The 21,164-nt window shown below is 40.0% G+C and overlaps 1 protein-coding gene across 1 annotated transcript; it reads right to left on the bottom strand.

The window, feature by feature from the left end:
- Positions 1-4,103: 4,103 nt before the first annotated feature.
- On the bottom strand, positions 4,104-19,912 carry MRPL39 (mitochondrial ribosomal protein L39). Its single transcript, XM_019961003.2, has 10 exons — positions 19,742-19,912; positions 18,766-18,972; positions 16,843-16,982; positions 15,055-15,154; positions 13,596-13,663; positions 10,729-10,841; positions 9,386-9,451; positions 8,317-8,470; positions 6,344-6,391; positions 4,104-4,211 (listed from the first exon to the last, which is right to left on the bottom strand). Exons 1-10 carry the CDS (start codon positions 19,803-19,805, stop codon positions 4,164-4,166), a joined length of 1,008 nt encoding a protein of 335 aa, XP_019816562.1. The 5' UTR covers positions 19,806-19,912; the 3' UTR covers positions 4,104-4,163.
- Positions 19,913-21,164: the final 1,252 nt, after the last annotated feature.

Genomic DNA, 21,164 nt, shown 5'->3' with positions numbered 1-21,164 from the left:
AGTAATTCCAAGACTGGATTTTAAAAGAAAGTTCAATGATACTATGCTATTTATGAAAAACAGACTTAAAACATAACAACATTTTTTAAAAGTTGAAAAGGGACAGAAAAATGTATACTATGTAAACACTAATAAAAATGTAATGTGAAAATAGAACCAGATTAAAGAAAAAATAGATTGAGGAAACCAGATTAAGGGCAGAAAGCATTATTAGGGGTACAGAGGATCCTTATCTAGTGATAAAAAGGAAACAATTTGCCACCACATTATAACAATTCCAAACTGGAATACACAGTGCTAACAGTCTCTAAATAAAATAGGCAAATATAAAATGTCAAATCCACAATCGCTGTAGGAGAATGGATTTAAGAAGAAAAAAGATTCCTATATGCTTTTTTAAAGAGAAAACCTAAAACATAATGACATAAAAAGTTAAAAGGAATGAAAACTATTTACCACTAACCTAAAGAAGCTCATGTAGAAATATCTGTAGAAAAGCTGTTTTATCAGAAAAACAGCTTTTCACACTAGCCACTCAGAAGTTGACAAGCTGATCCAACAATCATGAAAATTTTGGGGAAAAAAAATAAGAAGAACTCACCATACCATAAATCAAAACATGTTACAAAGTTAGAATTAAAACACTGTGACAGTAGTACAGGGATAGACAAACGATCAGTGAGGACTCAGGCATGTAAAGGAATCTGATATATTACGTGGTAACCTCAGAAGATGAGGGAGGAAATAATGATGTAGAATAACTGATGATCCATGTGGGGTTAGAAAGGATTCAAAATTAGATGCCTTCCCTCACTCTAAATGCAAAATTAAATGTAAAGCGTCTGCCTGCAATGCGGGACACCTGGGTTCGATCCCTGGGTCGGGAAGATCCCCTGGAGAAGGAAATGGCAACCCACTCCAGTACTCTTGCCTGGAAAATTCCATGGACGGAGGAGCCTGATAGGCTACAGTCCATGGGGTCGCAAAGAGTCGGACGTGACTGAGCAACTTCACATTCACATTCATATGTCAAATAAATGAAGCAATTAAATATGAAAAGCCTTTAAAATATTAAAAAATACCTTATAACCTTTTTATAAGAAGAATGCCTTATTAACTTCAAGTTAGGGGTGGCTTTTTTAAAATTTCCAAAACGCATATAAATCATAAAGGAAAAGATGAGTAATTCTCACCACGTAAGACATAGCATCAACAAAGTAAGTCAGACTAGAGAAGAGATTTGCAATGACAAAGGTTTAACTTTCTGAACATATAAAAAAACTCCTATTAAAAGGACCAAGGATCCAATAAAAATAAATAAATTACATGGGTAAAGTCTGTAAACTGATAACTCAAAGAAGTCTTATTGGCTACGAAACAAATGAAGAGACGTTCATTGTCACTACATGCTCAGTATTAGATCATGTGTATCCACCTGACCAAATATTTGACTGTCTGACAATGACAAGTGTTTGTGAGGGAGTGGGGAAACAGGGACTATCAGACTGCTGATAGGGAGTAAACTGGTACCACTGCTGCAGTGGCTGACGTATTGAGTAGCTGAAGATTCACGTTCCACCCCAGATACTGTCAAATGTATACACAAAGAAACATAAGCAGAGTATTTTCTGCAGTACTATTTATAATACTAAAAACTCAAGACCATCCTCGATGGTCATCAATAAGAAAATGAATTAATCATGGGATTAATCATACAGTGGGATACTACATACACCTACATGCATTAACCAGCTCAGCACACACACAAGCTCTACATGTATCAACATGTTAAATGTGAATACACAATGCTGAGCAATGGAAGCAAATTTCAAAAGAACATGAGTATCATGAAACCAATTATGTTCAGTATAACATACAAAGAATAATATACACTGCAAATCATGAATGGTAAGGATATGCACCAAAGGACAGGAGTTCTTAGAAAGAAATAATGTGAAGAAAACTGTCAATGGATAGGCAGCTTCTCCTTGATTTAAAAACAAAAGGATCTGATAAGAAAAAAGATTAATGATGGTTAATTTGAGTAGTGGCTATAGGTTAACATTCTTGGTTGCAAACAACAGGATCTATTCATTTAAGCAAAAAACAAATGGTTCACAAGGCTCAGGCTCAGAGACCAGGTTACAGGACCCAAAGAAATGCCCGCTGTCACAGCACAGGGCAGTTGCAGGGGGAAAACAACTAGGCTCAGCCCACCTCCCACCAGACGAGACCTCGGCCGCTGCTGTTGCCGCCACCTCGAAAGTCACGTCACTGCCCCCCTGGGCAAAATGAAACTCACATGCCATTGTCTTCACAGCACTGCTTTCAAATTTCAGACAGGTGTGTCTAACCAGTGAGCCCAGGACACCTGTCCAGGCTCTTATTGCGAGGAAAGCTTAGAGATTAAGTTTTACTCTCCACTGGGTAAGACAGGATACATAAAGGGTGAAGTCCCCAAAGAGTGGATGTTCAAGAGGACGAGGTGCCCCAAAAGCATGAAAAATGGCCACCCAAATAAGGGTGTGTTAAATTATATTTTGTAACCTGAAGACATTTCACAATTTTTTAAAAGAATTCAAAGCATAAACCCACAAACAAAGGGTATGGGAGAGGAAAGCAGCAGCAGACAAGAAATCTCACCCAGTTGCTAAAAGATGGACAGTGAAGTGACCAGTTCAACGGTGGAGGATGTCACCACCCAGAATATGCGAGGGAGTCCAGCAGAAGAGGGAGCCGACCTGCCCAGCTGGCCAGAGAACCTCAAAGATGGTGGAAGACAGAAAAGGGACTGAAAAGAATGGGCTCAGCAAAAGCCTATATACAAAGGCCTGTATACAAACCAGTTGTTCTCTGCCCCCCACCCACTACTGCCAAATACAGCAAGGCCTGAGTCTAACATCGGTCCACAGGTAAAATATTGGCAGGATCTCATAAAATAAGTTAAAGAAGAGTCGAGAGAGAATCGGAAGAATCACCACAGAAACTAGTCACCAAAACTGACAAGTTCTTCATTTTAGCACTAGAAAACCCCCATCCTAACAGCCAGCTTCACCTACTCATCCTTAGAGAAGCCAAACCTCACCCATACCACAGCGCTACCACTCAATCTCCTTCCCTTAGCCGCATTCTCAATTAAAACTAACAACCAACAGTCACTAGATTTGGGGGTGGGGAATGGTTAGGGGGAACCCGAAACATGAAAGATTGAGATAAGCAAAAAATCTGACTCCAGAGGAAGGAGATCATTCACAGCCTAGGAAATAAAGGAACAAATGAATATATAACTCCATCAGTATCTTCTGAAAGATTCACAAATTCATATGCACCTGTTAAACACGAACAAGAGCACAGTACATAAGAGATAAGGCATGGGAGTGAAAGCACCTGGATCCAATTTCCAGCTTTGCTATTAATACTTGCCAGTTTCCAGTTTCCTCACTCGCAAACTGGAAACCTTATTAACAAGCTGTTCTGAAAATTAAATACGAGATTCCATATGAAAAGCTTAGCACAAGGACCGGTTTATGGGAAACACTCAGTTACTCAGTAGCAATTAATCTATCTATCCAAAAAACGCATGCCATTTTGCAAACATTTTACAAAGATGTTTACTGCATCACTGTTTAAAACAGTGAAAAATGGAAACTAGTAAGATCCTATTTATGTTTGTAAAAGATTAACTTTCTATCTGTGCATATATGTTTATGGGGCTTCCCTGGTGCTCAGCAGTGAAAAATCCACCTACCAATGCAGGATACGCAGGTTCAATCCCTGGGTCAGGAAGATCCCCTGAAGGATGGCAGGGCAACCCACTCCAGTATTCTTGCCTGGGAAATCCCGTGGACAGAGGAGCCTGGCAGCTACAGTCCATGGGGCCAGAAGAATCGGTTACGACTTAACAACTAAACAACAACACAGATGTTTATATATGTACAAAAAAGCCCTGCAAGTGGAAAACATGCCAAAATGTTGCATCCAGATAGAAGGGGCAGGCTTGTTTCTATGTAAAATTCTTATTGTTTTACCCTTCAGAGAAAGGAGACAGTAAACCAGTATAAACCTCAGGGAAAAAAAGACAGTTCATTTTATAAGCACGCACAAACACTACATAGAAAAGTTTTATTTTAATTTACTATACATATTTAAATTTGAGGAAGTTACTAGGTAGATGCACTCTTCTCTGTAGGCTTAGTTTGATCTTCAGTTACCTGTAAAAACATAAATAGCTTTATTTTTCTAATAAACACTTTTACCCTTCACTCGCAGTTTAAAATTACTGCAGTCTTTGTTTTTCAATAATCCTTTGCCTTTCTTTTTCAATAGTAATTATTATAGAAAGTTAAGTAGAAAGAGAAGAAAAGTTACACAACCAAGCTCCCAATATAAATTATCAAGTAAAGTACAATTCCACTAAAAATATAATCTGAGGCATGTATCTAGGCTTCTCAAGTTTGTCATTGTATTTTTCATCTATAAAATGAAATCAACAAAGTATTTTAAATCAATCAATTTTGTTGAAAAAAATCAGTAATTCTATTTTGAACACAGTATACTACAGGTTTAGTAGAATAGATATCTGTATATTAATATTTGTTATATGTCTCTCAGGAAACAGAGCTAAACAGCATTCCTCATAACCTTACAACCTGCTCTACTTCCTGTGTCATCTATCTCAGTGAAGGGCTCCACTCAGACACCTGAGCCAGGCATGAGAGAATCCATATTTCTCACCTGCATACGTGATCAACAGTCCTATTAATTCCACCTACATAACTCTCACAGCCATTCTCACTGCCCTGCTTGAACTTCAGGGTCTTGTTACCTATCTGCTACCCCTTAGAGGGCTGCTGACTTAAGTCACAGTTATCTTCCATGCTGGCCCCAGAATGAGTTTGTAAACAGGAAGAGTTTATCAATAGGTCACTTCCTTACTCAAATTCTCCAGTTACCTCCAATCATCTTACAGAGGGGCATGCAAATTCCACATCACAGAAGACAAGCCCCTCATATTCTATTTCCAACAGACTCATCACCCATCCCACACGTGAGTGTGCATTCGGATTCCTCTCATATTCACCATGCATTCGATTCCACCAGCCTCTTAGACAAGCAGCTTCTGCTGGGATAAACCCATCTGCAAGCAAATCATCTGCCTGGCCCACTTCCATTCACCCTTTAAAACCAGTTTAAGAAATAATGATTGGGAACGCTCCTTAACCAACCAGTGGTTTGGCTTGGGTCCTTTTCTTTATGCCAGAGCCCCACATGTACACCTGAATTGTCTGCTTATAGGACTAGTTATTGGAGAAGGAAATGGCAACCGACTCCAGTGTTCTTGGCTGGAGAATCTCAGGGACGGGGGAGCCTGGTGGGCTGCCGTCCATGGGGTCGCAAGGTCAGACACGACTGAGGCGACTTAGCAGCTTTGCAGGACTAGTTATGCTGTTCAAGTAACTTCCTTGAGGACAGCAAGTAGATCTTGTTCATTACTGCACCTACAGTCCCTGGCATATAACAAGGCTATGTAGTTAAATCAATGAACCATATGTTTAAGCTACTCCCTTTGTACAAGCAAAATAAACAGTGGAAGAGGAAAGTGAACCAAAATAAATATTGTAAAAACAGCTACTCACTGATTTCCACTAGACACTCCAGGCTACTATCTCTACTACTTCCTACATTTCTTATATATTTATTTCTTCTCTAGTATCTTAATCTAAAATGGTCATTGTTACCAACCAAAGAGACAAAGTTATTCCATCTATTCAAAAACACTTTCTTCTCATGAGAAAAAGAAAATTACATATGTGCACAAGAACATTATGGCTAAGTGCCTAAATAGCAAACTCTACCTGTAAGGTCATTACTAAAGGCTAGCTGTACACATCATCATGCAAAATAATAAATATTTAACTGGGTAATGGTTTTTCAGGACATTTATATATTAAAGTGTCTACTGTCAAGGCAGCTTTAAAACATACCTGGAAAATCTTAAATATTCACTAAGTTCACAAGAAAATATAGCACAGACTTAATTAACACCATTCCAGCCATAAAGAATTGTTACTGCTATACAACAGTAAGTTTTATTTTTCTTCAAGTTCCTACAGTATCACTCTCATGTTATTAGCAAATAAAAACAGAATTGCCAAATAACAACTTTTCTTTTGCCAAAATACTAACGAGGTCAACAACCACAATACTGCTTTAGCTAATGAGACAACCAATTTCTTTCCTTTTCTTTTTCTTTATTATTTTGTTGTTGTAGTGGTGGTGGTTGCTTAATTTCAAGGAAAATTTCTTCATAGAAATGTACTCACATGCTATCAAAAACACTTACCATTTTCCGAGACCTTTCCAATAATTTATTCCATATCGTAAAATGTGCCTTGAAAAGAAAAGATTTACTATGAATTAAATAAAGCAGCAAAGTTAAAATCAAAGAGGCTGAGTCTTTATATAGGTTTAAACAAAACAAATACAGAAAACAAATACATGGAAAGTTAGGCACTACTACTGAGGCTACGAGGTCACAAAAGTGAGTCTGAGTAGGGAAAAAGGCGCACGCTATACAGGACTGCTCTGCTTAGCATCTAAGAAAAGGAGACTTAGGACTGAGCATGCCACTCTTTGTCCTTCTTAATCAGCACCACCATAGAAAGCACTCCTTCTAATGGGAAGCAAAAGTCTCTCCCACTAACCCCTAATTCCTTCCTTAAATAGCCAATTTCAACATGCTACTGGTCATTGTTCAAATCATAAGTAATTAAAAGGAAAGGTTCATTACGAATTCTTCTCAGTTCTCCATAATGAACTCTATTGTATGGGAAAAGGATCTTTAAAGGAATGGATATGTGTGTATGTATAACTGATACACTTTGCTATACAGCAGAAACTAACATGACACTGTAAATCAGCTATACTCTAATAAAAATTTAACACACACACACAAAGAATCAATTGCGACATCTCACATCAGAAGAGCAGACCTGGAAGATTTAGCAGATTACTCTACAGAACAAGTAAAAACTGACAAAGACAACAGTAATGTTATAGAACCAATTTCCTTAAAAACTAACAATCATATGCAGCAGAGAATTTTCAGAATGCATAAATGAAAACTGCAAAGTGCAAAATGACCACATCAGTGTTTACAAAATCAGCTGAAGGTGATACTGAGGGATGTGGGTGGGTCAGGGACTATTTCAAACTGGATGAGCTGGTAAAATCTATGATACAAGGTAAAATTACTAAATACGTACACGTAAACCCTTCTGAAAAAAGAGCAAAGAGTGGTATATTTAAAGGGAAAACCATACCTGGCTCAGGCAGAATGAGCTACAGTGAGAGACTTTACGGTTTGAGTGGAATATAACGTGTGCTGGAGAAAGTGGTATGAGATGAAGTCAGAGAAAGGCAGGAATCGCACAATGTAGGGCTCTGTGAGACAGGGCTAAGGGTCGGCATTTGTTCATGAGAAGCCATTGCAAAGTTTGGGGCATAGGAATTACATGATCTGATGTGTATATTAAAAGGATCACTCTGGCTACTCATTAGAGAATGTGCTTTGGAGGCAAGAATGAAAAGCAAAGAAGGAGAATGGGGAGAAAGAGGGACAGGATGTGGGGAGCAGTAGTAGATGCGCTGCTGGCAGTGGATGCACTCACGATATGTTTTAAAGAGTCAACTTCCTGATGGATGGGAGGGGGCCTGGCTGTGAGGGAACCAGAGAACCAAGGGTTACCTCAAACAGCCAGGTAGCTGACAGTTCATTTACTGAAATGGAGAGAGCTAGGAAAGGAAGGCATGTGGAGAAAAAAAATCAAACACATAAAGGACACGTATGGTAAAAATTACAAAATGCTGATGAAGGAAGATTTAAATAAATGAAAAGATATACTATGTACCCCAAGACCCTGATGCTGGGAAAGACTGAGGGCAGGAGGAGAAGGGGGTGACACAGATCCTCAAAATTAGGGAGAATAGGCCAAATATAAGGCTACAGGGCACTCCAGAAGGTCCCATCAATACGTGCCCCACTGCTCCCCACTGCACCCTCTTCTAAATGAATTTAAAACATTAAAAATACTATCTCAATTTGAGTTAATTTTTTCAACTAATATTTCTTTCGTAAATTATCTGTTTACATCCTGGCTAAAATTCTTTTTAATCATAAACCCAAGCTGACAAAATATTAGTGTTACACAATTTAATGAAAATTAAAATATATGTCCTTCCAATTGGTATAAAAATCAAGACTGGAATCACACTCACAACCAAACTGAATAACCTGAAATTTTTGGCTTTACTTACTCTTAAGTGCACAGGTAGAGAGAGACCCTGGAATCTTCGTACAAGACTCGACTGGGTGGCTTGAAGATTGTGAACCGCTGACACTTCATACTGGAAACAAATACTTGTTCTTGGAATAAGAGGGCCCTCACTCACATCAATGAAGTCACCAAATCTGATTTGATTTTAAAAATAAACAAATTAGATCATAAAATCACATCACTTACAATAGTTTGAAAAAAAAGTTTATCCATTCTATTTGCTGCTACATCCCTGATCAAGAACAATGCCTATGGATCAATTTGGTTTGGAGTAAACCATGACACAGCCATCTCAAGTGAAGAGACTAAAATTTTGAAAATTAAAATTGGTGAAACTTTTTCTTCCTACAATTTTGAAGATTTTTAAGATCACTGAACATATTATGCCATCAAATGGATCCAATGTCTAAATCTGATAACCTATAACCTTGTAACAACTAATGCAACAGAATTTTGAGTTTTAGTATGTAGGCCAGGTAGTGCCCTAAGAGCAACTTCCTAGAGGAAAAAAGTTGAGTCTGAGTCAAGAAAACATTAAGTTGAAAAAACAGATACAGACCAAGAAGCCATTTTTGCTAATGCCCTGTCTTACCTCTCTCATCTGTGCATCAGAAAGCACACTGTGATATGACTTCCTTACATGTAACACAAGTAATAACTAATTAGTCAGTAATCACATTTCTATATACGCATATGAATATAGACTTCATATGAATTATGATCAATTCATGATCAATTTATGATCAATAATAAAGAATATTTCACACATTTTCAAAATTAACTCTAAAAATTACATTTTTTAACAATGCTTTCCAACTCGTAAAATACAAATATAAAAGTAAAAAACAACAAAATGAGGAACAGAAACTGCAACCCTTCCTGAAGATAACAGAGCTTCCAATCACCACCATATCAAAAAACTAAACAAAGCAACAGAAAATAAGATAAAAGAACAACAAATAAAGGTACAAACTATACTAGTCAGGTAACAATAAAACTAAACCTTCCATTCAATTAGCATAGACGTCAATTTTTTAATCTTTATTTACCTGTGTAGCTTGACTATTCTCTCAGGGTTCTGAGATGCCTTCTCTTCTATGAAATCTACTTTGTACCTAAAGAGCAGCAAAAAAAAAGAAAGTTTTAATTCTAAATGTACAAAAAGGTGTTTAAAGCCACTTCCCTCTCTCTTCCTCTTCAGCCAAAGTGCTTGAATGGGAGGGTTAGACTAGGCGCCTCCCCCTCCCGCCTCCCTTTCACATCTCACCTCTTTCGGTCTGGCCACAGCCTCACAACTCCACCATAGCGTTCTCCCAGTACCCACAGGTGACTCCTTGGTGCCAGGCTAGGTCCTCATTTCCACTGCTCACCTCCACTTCTGAAGGCTTCTCTTGGTACTGTGACTCTCTGGTCACCCTTCTCTCCCTGCCCTGCAAGTTCTGTCCCTCAGCTCTCTTCACTCAAAGCGTCCTCTCTGGGCTGGTCCCCTGGTGTGCACAGCTGTAACTGCCACTCTGTGCTTTTCTCTTCTACACCTCTGCTTCTCATCCACATACTGCTCCTGAGCCCTGAACTGTATAAGCAAAACACCTGGACTTCACCAGGGTGTTCGACAAGCATCTTACATCCCCAAATACTCAAACTGAACAAAACGTACCACGTCTTCTCACCAAACTCATTCCTGAATCCCCTAGCTTAGTAAATGACAACATCAACCACCGACATGTCTAAGTGAAAAAATTCTGAGATGTCCCTTTCTAACGGATTCTAGTTAAGATTAATACTACAATTTAGTTTATGTTCTCATAATTAGTAGAAGACAAATTGGAGGTTTTCTGAGTGAGAAAGGGAATTGAGAAGCCAGGCACAATTAAAAATGTTGGCAAAGAAAATCCATCAAATGAATAATTCCCACAGGGAAGACTAAGATCTGGCCATGTGAACGTTCTCCTTCAGCTGTTAGCCGCTTCTGAACAGCTGGCATTCGCTGTCTTACCCTTTTCATTTGACAAGTGGAAAGATGGGAAGGAAAGGTTGCCAAATGCAATACAGCTTAAATAAATTTAAGTTTAAATTCAAAATAATACAGTGTAACACAGGCTACCCCCTTCACAATGAAAGGAAACAAGGGGAACACACCGCGATGGTAACATAAAGAGAAGAACTGGCAAAAAAAAAAAAAAAAGACAATAGAACAAAGGAAGAAAAGAATCAGAAGCTGGGGAGGGGGTCACTTCTTCTCAGGGAAATAATAAGCTGAACAAATGTAAAAGCTAAAAAGTAAAAGGTGTCCTATGTACATCAAATATCAAAGTTCTTAAAGAGCTGAATTTTCTTCATTATATACAACTTTGAGAGGTTAAATTTTGTTTTAGAGGAAGCCAACACTTACTTATTGTGCTGAAATATTTCTAATGCCACTTTTGCTTCAACTTCCAGTGTTTCAAATGGAAGATCTTTATAAATTAAAGCACGAGCATCTTTTGTGAAAGAACGCAGGTTCTCCTTAAAAATGGAGAACAGAAAGTATTAATGAAAGAAAAGTACTAATCTTTTGTAACAATTTACTTAAAAACATTTCTCTATAAGGCAGATAAAATTGCATGCTTAGTATTATAAATCCAACTACAACAAAAAGCAAAAGCCAACTGGCTAGGAAAGGAAGCATTAATTTGCAACAACTGAATACTTGAACCATGAGATGTATGATTAGCAATTTCTCCCAACTCTACAAACTATAAAACTTATAATTAACTTGTAACTAAATATCAGCCTGTATTAGAAATAATTATTAAGGATAATTCTACAAAGAAATTTTAATGAACATTTCATTTATATAGCCTCGTCAATGTTTATTAAAGTAATGGTGCAAGAAGTAGAAATGCTAATAAGTAAATAGTAAGATACAAAAATTTGTTTACACTATGAGTAAAACTAAGTTCTTTAATTAAATCCATGAGGAAAAACATTGTTTATGTGATTCAGAAAGTTTCAGTAGTAAATGTCATCACTGGCCATGTCCAAAACATAGCATAAAATTCAATGCTAGAAACTTGTTTAATGTAAATGTCTATTTAATACAATCGAAATGATTAATAACACACATTAACAATGTTTATGAGATTTTTAATAAAAACTATAATTGAGTTTTCACACTATAAATCATTACTAATAAAAGATCAAGCACTATTACGCAAATAATTTTTGTAATAAAATTCTTTCCATAAACCTATTAGACTGTTTTGAATGAAATGACTCTTCTCATTCTTAAAGAGATAATTTCCTGCAAATACACATTCATGGTTTAATATAGCTGTTACTTGAATGTAACTCTCCCCCACTTTCTCAAAGCCTTCCGCCAAACCCCACAGTGCCTCCGATGAACTAGTACATTTCTTTTTTAACGTTTTATCTTGGAAAAAAAAGGAAAAAAGTAGCAGCAAGTTTCACAGACAATGAGAGTTAAATTTTGACCGCCTTAGTTTTTACTTAACTTCAGTTAAGGAAGAATCTTGACAGACTTGGAAAAAAGAAATATACTGACACGAGTCCACAGATGAAGAAGAAACCGTTCTTACCCTTCCCTGACCCTCTCCCCTCTCCCAGCACCTTTCTTCCCTCTCTCTTTCTTCCTTCCTGTTTCCCTCCTCTCTCCCTTCTGATTTTAAGCAATAAGGGCAAGATTATTTAAGAAATAACTTTTAAAGCCAACACTTGGAGTCAGCAACTCTGAAATTCTTGCTTTTAGAAACTATTTCACTAAATGTAAGATGCACCACTGAGAAAAGACATTACCAGTGATAATCATAAGATGCTATCTACTGTTAAGTCACATTTGCTCCAGAGAATTACAGAGTGAAAAAAGTCAATCCCCCAATGTTACATACTGAACTTCATTTACATAACATTCTTGAATTGATAAGATTATACAGAGAACAGATAAGTGGTTGCCACAGTTTAAGGATGGGGAGGACAGAGACTAAAGAGAAATTCTGGCAGTGACAGAAATGTTCTGTGTCTTGGCTCTATCGGTGCCAATATCCTGGTTGTGGTCACATGGTATTGTGGTCTACAAGATGACAGACTGGGGAAGAGGGAGTAAAGGGAACATGGAACCTCCATATATTATTACCTACAACTCCACTGCTGCTGTGCTTAGTCGCTCAGTCATGTCCGACTCCTTGTGACTCCATGGACTGTAGCCCACCAGGCTCCTCTGTCCATGGGGATTCTCCAGGCAAGAATACTGGAATGGGTTGCCAGGCCCTGCTCCAGGGGATCCTTCCAACCCAGGGATCGAATCTAGGTGTCCCACATTGCAGGCGGATTCTTTACCGTCTGAGCGCCCAGGGAAGCCCAAGAATACCAGCGTGGGTAGCCTATCCCTTCTCCAGGGGAACTTTCCCACCAAGAAATTGAACCAGGGTCTCCTGCATTGCTTTGCCTTTACCAGCTGAGCTACCAGGCAACTCCACAGGTATCTATAATTTTCTTCAACTAAAAAAGTTTAAGAAATGTTATAGAAACAAACAAAAGACATATTTGTTTCAGAGATATTAAAGTGTGAAAAAAATTGACATAGTGAAATTGATAAAGTGGTACACTACACTGCCTCCCGTTTTCTGACTTCCAAACTCCCAATGTAGGACATACAGTCTTGCTTAATTAGGCATCTGTCTGTTCTCCCCAGTCATAACTAAGTCACTGGGTTTAACTTTCAAAAGCCATCGGCACCGCCAGCATCTGATGCAGATCCACTTTTGTTAGCCAGGCTCCTGCTGGTACCCGAGTCCCAGAGCAACAAGGCATTGTTGCCCTCATTAAGAAGGCAGACCATTCCAGGACAGGCTAGTCTGTTGCTGTGTAGTCTGCTGCTTTTTGGGTTAGCTTTCTCAAAGTCTGATGTTTTTTAATTCACACCCCCTCCCCAACCACCACCACCACTCTCAATGTAATCCTTGTTTATTGGAAGGACTCGGCATGCAATAGGCTTTAACCGGTTTAGGGTAGTGATTTTCAAAGTGTGCTCTGGGGATCCAAGATAGTTAAGCTTCTGTGTTTTATATTCTGGGCACCACACTGCGGTGAATACCCTCAACCATATAGCTCTGTCTTAAATACACTAAAAAAAAAAAAAAGACTGAATGACTGATTCTTTTAAATATTCTCAACACGGAGTATCATTCAACAATACTAACACAGGAATCATTCTAACAAAGAAAGGCACAGACTCTAATACTCTAAAGAGAGCAGGCTTACTTTTGTTGGCATCCACTCATCAAGTCTCTTATCCAAAACAACGTCATAGCAGAAGGCTCCAGCGATTACTGTAAATCCAACCAAAATAAAAAAGCAAAGTTAAATCGGTTAGAGTATGAAGTTACTAATTTAACACAAATGAATATTTAGACCCTAAAATGAAGAGTGAACAATCTCTCCCAACACTACAAATTATAAAACTGTTACCATTACTCCAGCTGCCTGTTAGACCTCTACCAACTCTGACATCGAATTATCGCACCTGTTTGTTAACCCAACATCACCAGGATTTTTTAACCATTCACATTTTCTTCAGGTATATTATCACCACAGAGATTTCTCTGATGACCAAAACAGTTACTAGACATAAAAATTCCTAAAGAATAAAATATTTAACAAGTAGGTGAATAACTAAATGGACATGAAATATTTAATTTTTTAGTATCTTCTAATAAAGATTAGTTTTTTGTTGTTTTGTTTTTCTTAGAATCATTTATTGCCAAATCAAATACTTTTTAGCATATAAACTTTTACCTTTAAAGAAAAATACGAATGTGATCCTACTACATATACTGTTGTAAAATCCTGGTTTTAGAAAGAATATGAAATCTTCCACCTTTCAAAAATGGTGTTCCTCTCCAGTGTGAGGGCCATTCCTGGTGAAATGGTGCCACCTAAACAGAGTTTTAGAAGTCTATTTATACTCACATCTCCTCCTCCGCACATTGTTTGGAAATAAATACTTTAAATGATAATAAATAAATACTGACACAGTATAGTACCATGAAATGCATATTCAAGAGAAACAATCTCCTCTAGTTCTGTTAATAATTGACTTCTAATAATTAAATGGAATATGACAACAATAAGATGAATTCTGTTACCTATAATGAATGGAATGTATGTATGATGGTAATTTACATTAGATTAAATTAGAAAAAATCAAAGTGTCAGTTGCTCAATCATGTCCGACTCTGTGACCCTATGAAATGTGGCCAACCAGCCTCCTCTGTCCGTGGAATTCTCCAGGCAAGAATACTGGAGTAGGTTGCCATTTCCTTCTCCAGAGGATCTTCCCGACCCAGGAATCAAACCTGGGTCTCCTGCATTGCAGGAGGATTATCATCTGAGCCACCAGGGAATCCCAGATTAAATGAGAAGCAAATTCTATAAAACGGGCTTCCCTGGTGGCTCCCCTGGTGGCTCAGAGGTAAAAGCCTCTGCCTGCAATGCAGGAGACCCAGGTTTGACCCCTGGGTCAGGAAGATCCCCTGGGAAAGGAAACGGCAACCCACTCCAGTACTCTTGCCTGAAAAATTCCATGGGCTACAATCCATGGGGTCACAAAGAGTCAGACACGACTAAGCATCACTTTCTATACGACATCAAACATACATACCAAAATATTCAGATACACAAAGTAGACCTGTATGTTTATTTGCTTCTATGTATACATCACCTGGAACTTCTGGGGCTCTGACCAAATGGACCACATATTCCTCTTTGAATGCCCTCTCTATCACACAGCCCATTATCATGGCACAAGAACGCCAATAAGCCTAGAAAAATAAAATATACACAAACATAATAAATACTAAGATTTACTGTTTCTTCAAAATAACCATCACAGAGTCAGAAAGAGAAACGCCAGTACTGCAGCCCACCTGCCCGTCTGAAGCTCTGCACTGGCACTACTATAAGCGGGCACGTGACTTTCCTAAGCTCTTCCCACCTGAGGACCAGAGTGGGCTCACAGACTCCAGAATGTGCTCTACACAATCACAGAGATACACTAAAACAGACGCAAATTCAGGCCTTGAAGGCCAACAAGATGCACTTTTTCATCTACCTGAGTTTATTGTTTCTAATGTCTGAGGAATTCAGAATCAATGCCTAGGTTCAAATCCAGGCTCAGCCACTTCCTAAACTGGTAACCTTGGTCAAGCTATTGCATCTCTCTTTGCCTCAGTTTATTTATCTGTAAAATGGGGATAACAGTACATTTTATGGGATTTTTTTTTTTAAATGAGGATTAAATGAGTTAATACCTGTGAATCACCTAAAACAGGGTCTGATAGACAATAAATGTTTGATGTTAGCTACTTTAATTATCATGTTTATCATTTCCTTCTTTAAATTTCATTTCAACAAATACTTATTAAACACCTACTGTATGTAAGTCAAGGACAAGATCCAATAAGGGTCATGATCCCTGTCTTTACAGAGCCAAGAATCCAAAGCATTCAACAGCTCATATTACAAGGGAAAATCAAAATATTGTGTTGAGAGACACTACACAAGTGTTTTGAGACCCAGAAGAGGGATTCATCTGACAAGAAGACACTGAGAAGGTTCCACAGAGCAGATTACATTTTAACTTAACTATAAAAGATAAACAGGATGTTAACAGGGAGGAAAGAGAATACTCAAAGCAAGGAGGACAACAGAGCAGAAACCATTATTGACCAAGTCCTCCAGTGTGGCTGGAGCAGAGAGGAAGTGGAAAGATGCTGTGAAAACTAAAGTTCAAAGAGCAGGTGGGGGTCAGAGAAGGGTCCATGCAAGGCCAGGAAAGTTACATGAAAGGTTATCATGTAGGCAAGCACTTTAGGGATTAGTCACATCATCCAACAAAATATTTGCAAGACTATAAAGGAAGACTTTCAGATAAAAAAGGGAGGGAGGGAGAAGTTAAAAAGTTATTGAAATGATATAGAACAGATGGTCAAAGGCAAGAAAGAAATTACTACAATATACAGGGTGATTAATAAAGGTAAGCTGAACAAAGATATTAATGTGAAAGACACATCATATAGTTTTCTCAAACCAAAATACAGACATGAATGCCACTGAGGATTTTTGAACTATGAAAATGCCTTATCTACCAATTAAAACCCTGATTAGTACAGTACAACATTTGACTTTGGCCATATTTGTATCACTCCACAGGGGCTTCCCCAGTGGTTTAGCAGTAAAGAATCCGCCAGCAAGGCAAGAGATTTGGGTTTGATCCCTGGGTCAGGAAGATGCCCTGGAGAAGGGCATGGCAACCCATTCCACTACACTTGCCTGGAAAATCCTGTGGACAGAGGAGTCTGGTGGGCTACAGTCCATGGGGTCACAGAGAGTCGGACAGAACTGAAGCAACGTAGCACAGCACAAGCACACTCCAAAGTAAACAGATTTTAATAAAAGGGGGAAGAAAAACTGGGGGGAAGAGGACAAAAGAATGCAGAGGCAGAAATACCTTATTGACTTCTCCTGGATCATCATCTTTGAAAGTTAGAAATTTAATTTCACAGGACTTGGTCAAAGGTTTATACATGTCCCAAGGCTGTCCGTCCACAAGAGCCAGAATAGACTTCCTGCAGTACCACTCACTTAAATCTAGGAATTTAGAACAGATTGAAGATTTAACTCTAAAAAAACCCAAGTGAAAAGTTCCATGTTTAAGTGCTACATTAATAAATAAAAAGACAGAAAGGCAAGATTTGGCAAGCTGTCTTTTATGAGGGGGAAAAAATATCTGTGGCTAATAACAAATAACTTCCAACACATTCAGTGCATTGTTAATTATTAACAAAATTACCCAAACAAATACCATTAAGGCTAAGTCTAACCTGAAATTAATCTGTTAATTAAGTAATAAAATAATCTGCCAAGAGCTACATTTAAATATTCAGACAGCAGCATCATGGATATATCTGGATATATGCACACACAACTTAGAAGGGAAAATATAAAAATATACATCCACAGTAAGTCTGTTCTAGAGGGGTTTGGGGCCTTCCTTCCAAATCATCTCTTACTTCCCTAACATGGACTCTTAAGTTAAATATAATAGTTATCAGTTTTTAGTAATCAGTATGAATTCACCCATAAGCAGATCAGCTCTGGTCTGTTATATGACTCCAGAATGCAACTTCATCCCTGATTAGATGTTTTTTGAGTACAAAGATATTCACAGAAGTGGTCCAACCATAGGGTCTAAATAAGCTCCCTAAGACAGGGATCATGCCTATTTTTGCTCACTCAATTTATCTAGAGCCTAGCACCAGGCCTGAAATATAACAGGTAGTCAATAAAGAAAGAAAAAAAAAAAAAGATTAAGAAAAAAAAAACAGGTACTGAACGACTGACAGTATGAGAGAGAAGCAAGTCTGAGGGCAGGGGTTATGCTGGGCGTGTTCAGAGGCTCCATCTCTACACGTGAAATGTGTAAAACCACTTAAGGGCCTTGTCTTAGCCTCCTCTGTATTCCTAATACCTACCCTACAGCAGAGGTTCAAGAAATGCTCCCCAAACAAGGAAGCAACTGTAAGTACTAATTCAAGTGCCAAAGTAAGGGAAGACTGAGAGTACACACTCTGTAAGTCACCTTAAGCTTTTAACTAACGTTAATTACTCAAATGGAATCATCACTAAGTTTTCCAAAAGCCTGAACAATGCAGCTAGCTAGTCACATTCGAATGAGCATGCAAAACTTAAAAATCGACTTTTTGTTCTTTCGGAATTTAAACATTACCAGTTCTATCAAAGTTACCACAGAAGAATTTTGATCGAAAATAATACAGAGGCCCTGCTCCCTTCATTTCCAAACCAGATCACACACAAGGCATTATTATCTTCTTTAATACATGAACATAGGAAGTATTTTTACCCCAATTACACTCACGCCACGCACTCACACATTTACTACAAATAAACAAAAACACAACACACACACAAGGCAAGCAGTGAGCAGATAAAAGGGTTAAGTTACATATAAAAGAGCAGGAAAGGAAAAGAAGGCCAAGAAAATAGCTGATCATCTGAGGGCAGGCAGTCTCTCTGTCTCAAAACCCTCTAACGGGACTCAATGGGGACTACCCCCATTACACCAAGAGTGTCTCGAAAAAGGGCAAGCACAAGAGTAGTTACACTTTCAGGTCTGCCACTACGACAGCACTCTAAACTCAGCCAGATTCAAGCAAGTCCCGGGACAACCTGTGCATTACAATACCCACCTTACCCGACCCCTAGTATTCTCAACAGCTAAGTCAACAGTGAACACACAGTAACATGCTAGATACTGGGCAGTTCAGGGAGCAATTACAACATCTTGCCTCCTCTGCACTGGTTTTTCCCCTTATTTAAAACCATCAAAATGGGACCATGATCCATTACTTACGCATGGCACAGCTATAAGGAGTGGAAACGTTTTTATTCAACACAAAGATAGTGCCAGGGTCAGTTTTACCAACGTGTTTCACTTCAATCTTCTCAGTTCGGGGAGTTAGTGACAGCTGCCTGTTTTTCTCTTTGTTAAAGAGATCATTCTGCATTTCTATCAGTTCGGTCGGTGACAGCTGAGAGGCAGGTGATGTGACCACAGACCCTGTGGGAAAGTTACAATAAATGGGAATACTGACAAAAGAGATGAACATTCGCAACCGCCCTGTTCCATTCCCGCCTTCGCCCTCCAGCCGGGAAAGAACAGGAGGCAACGGAGTTTTCAACGCTATTCGCCGAAATGAGCTCAGAGGTCCACTTTCTAACATTAACTAAAACGCCAACGGAAGAGAATCGCAGCCTGCCCGGATCCACGCCTTTACTTCCACTTTGCTTTGACCATCAGATCTCCACTTCTCACCAGTTTGCTCCGTCGAATTTCAATCTGTGCTTTACAAACAATAAGGAGCAAGAAAAAGGTAACTAGGAAGTGGAGTCAAAAACCAGACCAGTCAAGGCAAAGTTGAGCAAAGTTTGTCGCTTTGAAAAGGTCCTGGGGACAAGAAAGCTCCAAGAGACTGAAGGTCCCACGCCAAATCGCTCCGTATCTAGAGGGAGAAAGGCTGTTCTTGTTTTTTTTCCGAAACCCCAAATCAGAGGATTTAGCAAGGCGTGCACGAGTTCAATGGGAAAACAAGGACACTTATGCACCAGGATGTGGTCTCCCTCTCAGGGGGCGCCCCAAGCTTCTCCCGCGGCCCTTCCCTTCAGCTCCCCGAGATTTGGACCCCAAGGCCGGGAGAGGCGGCAGATTTAAACACCCGCCTCCGCCTCCGCCCCGCGGGGCTTCCCCTCTAGGACCCGCTTGGGCCCAGTCTGAACAAACACCGTCCTCTAAGCCTCCCTCCTCGTCCCCAAGGCCGCTGATAACTCACTCCAGGCAGCCCCGCCGCTGGGGGCGGCCCGCCAGAGCCTCATCCCCCGGACCACCACCGCCATTGCCTCCTCCGCGGCGGTAGGAACCTCCGCGCGCAGGTCCTTCCCCGTCCTCTTCTCCGGCAACTCCGAGCGCGCACTCTGGGTTCCGCCCGACAGTTTCGTTCCGGGCCCGGCTCTCGGACGGCACCCGCCGCTAGGGGGCGCGCTCAAGCCTCGCTGAGAGTCAGTGGCCGGAGGTCCGGCATCTGGATCCGGGTTTGTTCCGGGAGCGCGGAGGGTGATTCGGAGGACTTGGGCTCCCAAGGCGGGACAAGCGTCTCCTTTGGAGCCGCAGAGCCCGATACGTGCTGCCACCCTCCGTCCGCTGCGGGTTCGAGCCTGGCTGGCTGGCGAAACCCTTAGTGCTCACAAAACATGTTTCTGAAGAGAAAAATCGAGGAAAGGTGGCTTCTGTTTTCTCTTACTTTCATGCAGCCCGGCCGACCACGCCAATGACATCCTCTGCTGTGGCTTAACTCTCGGTTTTGCAAGGCTTAGTTTTTAGGGTGACTTGAGCAGGTCTGCACCCTGCTTCTCTTTGTTGTTTTCAGTCGCTAAGTCGTGTCCTACTCTTTACGATCCCATGAACTGTGCATCACTCCAGGCCTCCCTGTCCTTCACCATCTCAGGGAGTTTGCTTAAACGCGTGTGCTTTGAGTCAGTGATGCCATCCAACCATCTTGTCCTCTGTCGTGCCCTTCTCCGACCTTCGATATTTCCCAGCATCAGGGTCTTTTCTAGTGAGTTGGCTCTTTGCATCAAGTGGCCAAAGCATTAGAGCTGCAGCTTCAGCATCAGTCCTTTTAATGAATATTCAGAGCTGATTTCCTTAGAATTGACTTGTTTGATAGCCTTGCTGTCCAAGGGACTCTCCAGAGTCTTCTCCAACACCACAGTTCAAAAGAATCAATTCTTCAAGGCTCAGCCTGCTTTATGGTCCAGCTCTCACACAACCAGTCCATTCTGAAGGAGATCAGCCCTGGATGTTCTTTGGAAGGAATGATTTGATCAGATCAGATCAGTCGCTCAGTCGTGTACGACTCTTTGCCACCCCATGAATCACAGCACGCCAGGCCTCCCTGTCCATCACCAACTCCCGGAGTTTACCCAGACTCACGTCCATCGAGTCAGTGATGCCATCCAGCCATCTCATCCTCTGTCGTCCCCTTCTCCTACTGCCCCCAATCCCTCCCAGCATCAGAGTCTTTTCCAATGAGTCAACTCTTCGCATAAGGTGGCCATAGTACTGGAGTTTCAGCTTTAGCATCATTCCTTCCAAAGAAATCCCAGGGCTGATCTCCTTCAGAATGGACTGGTTGGATCTCCTTGCAGTCCAAGGGACTCTCAAGAGTCTTCTCCAATACCACAGTTCAAAAGCAT

The sequence above is a fragment of the Bos indicus genome, chromosome 1, assembly GCF_029378745.1.
Source record: "Bos indicus isolate NIAB-ARS_2022 breed Sahiwal x Tharparkar chromosome 1, NIAB-ARS_B.indTharparkar_mat_pri_1.0, whole genome shotgun sequence".
Taxonomy (NCBI): domain Eukaryota; kingdom Metazoa; phylum Chordata; class Mammalia; order Artiodactyla; family Bovidae; genus Bos; species Bos indicus.
The sequence above is the reverse complement of the archived record's forward strand: the minus strand, read 5'-3'. Positions and strand labels throughout refer to the sequence as shown.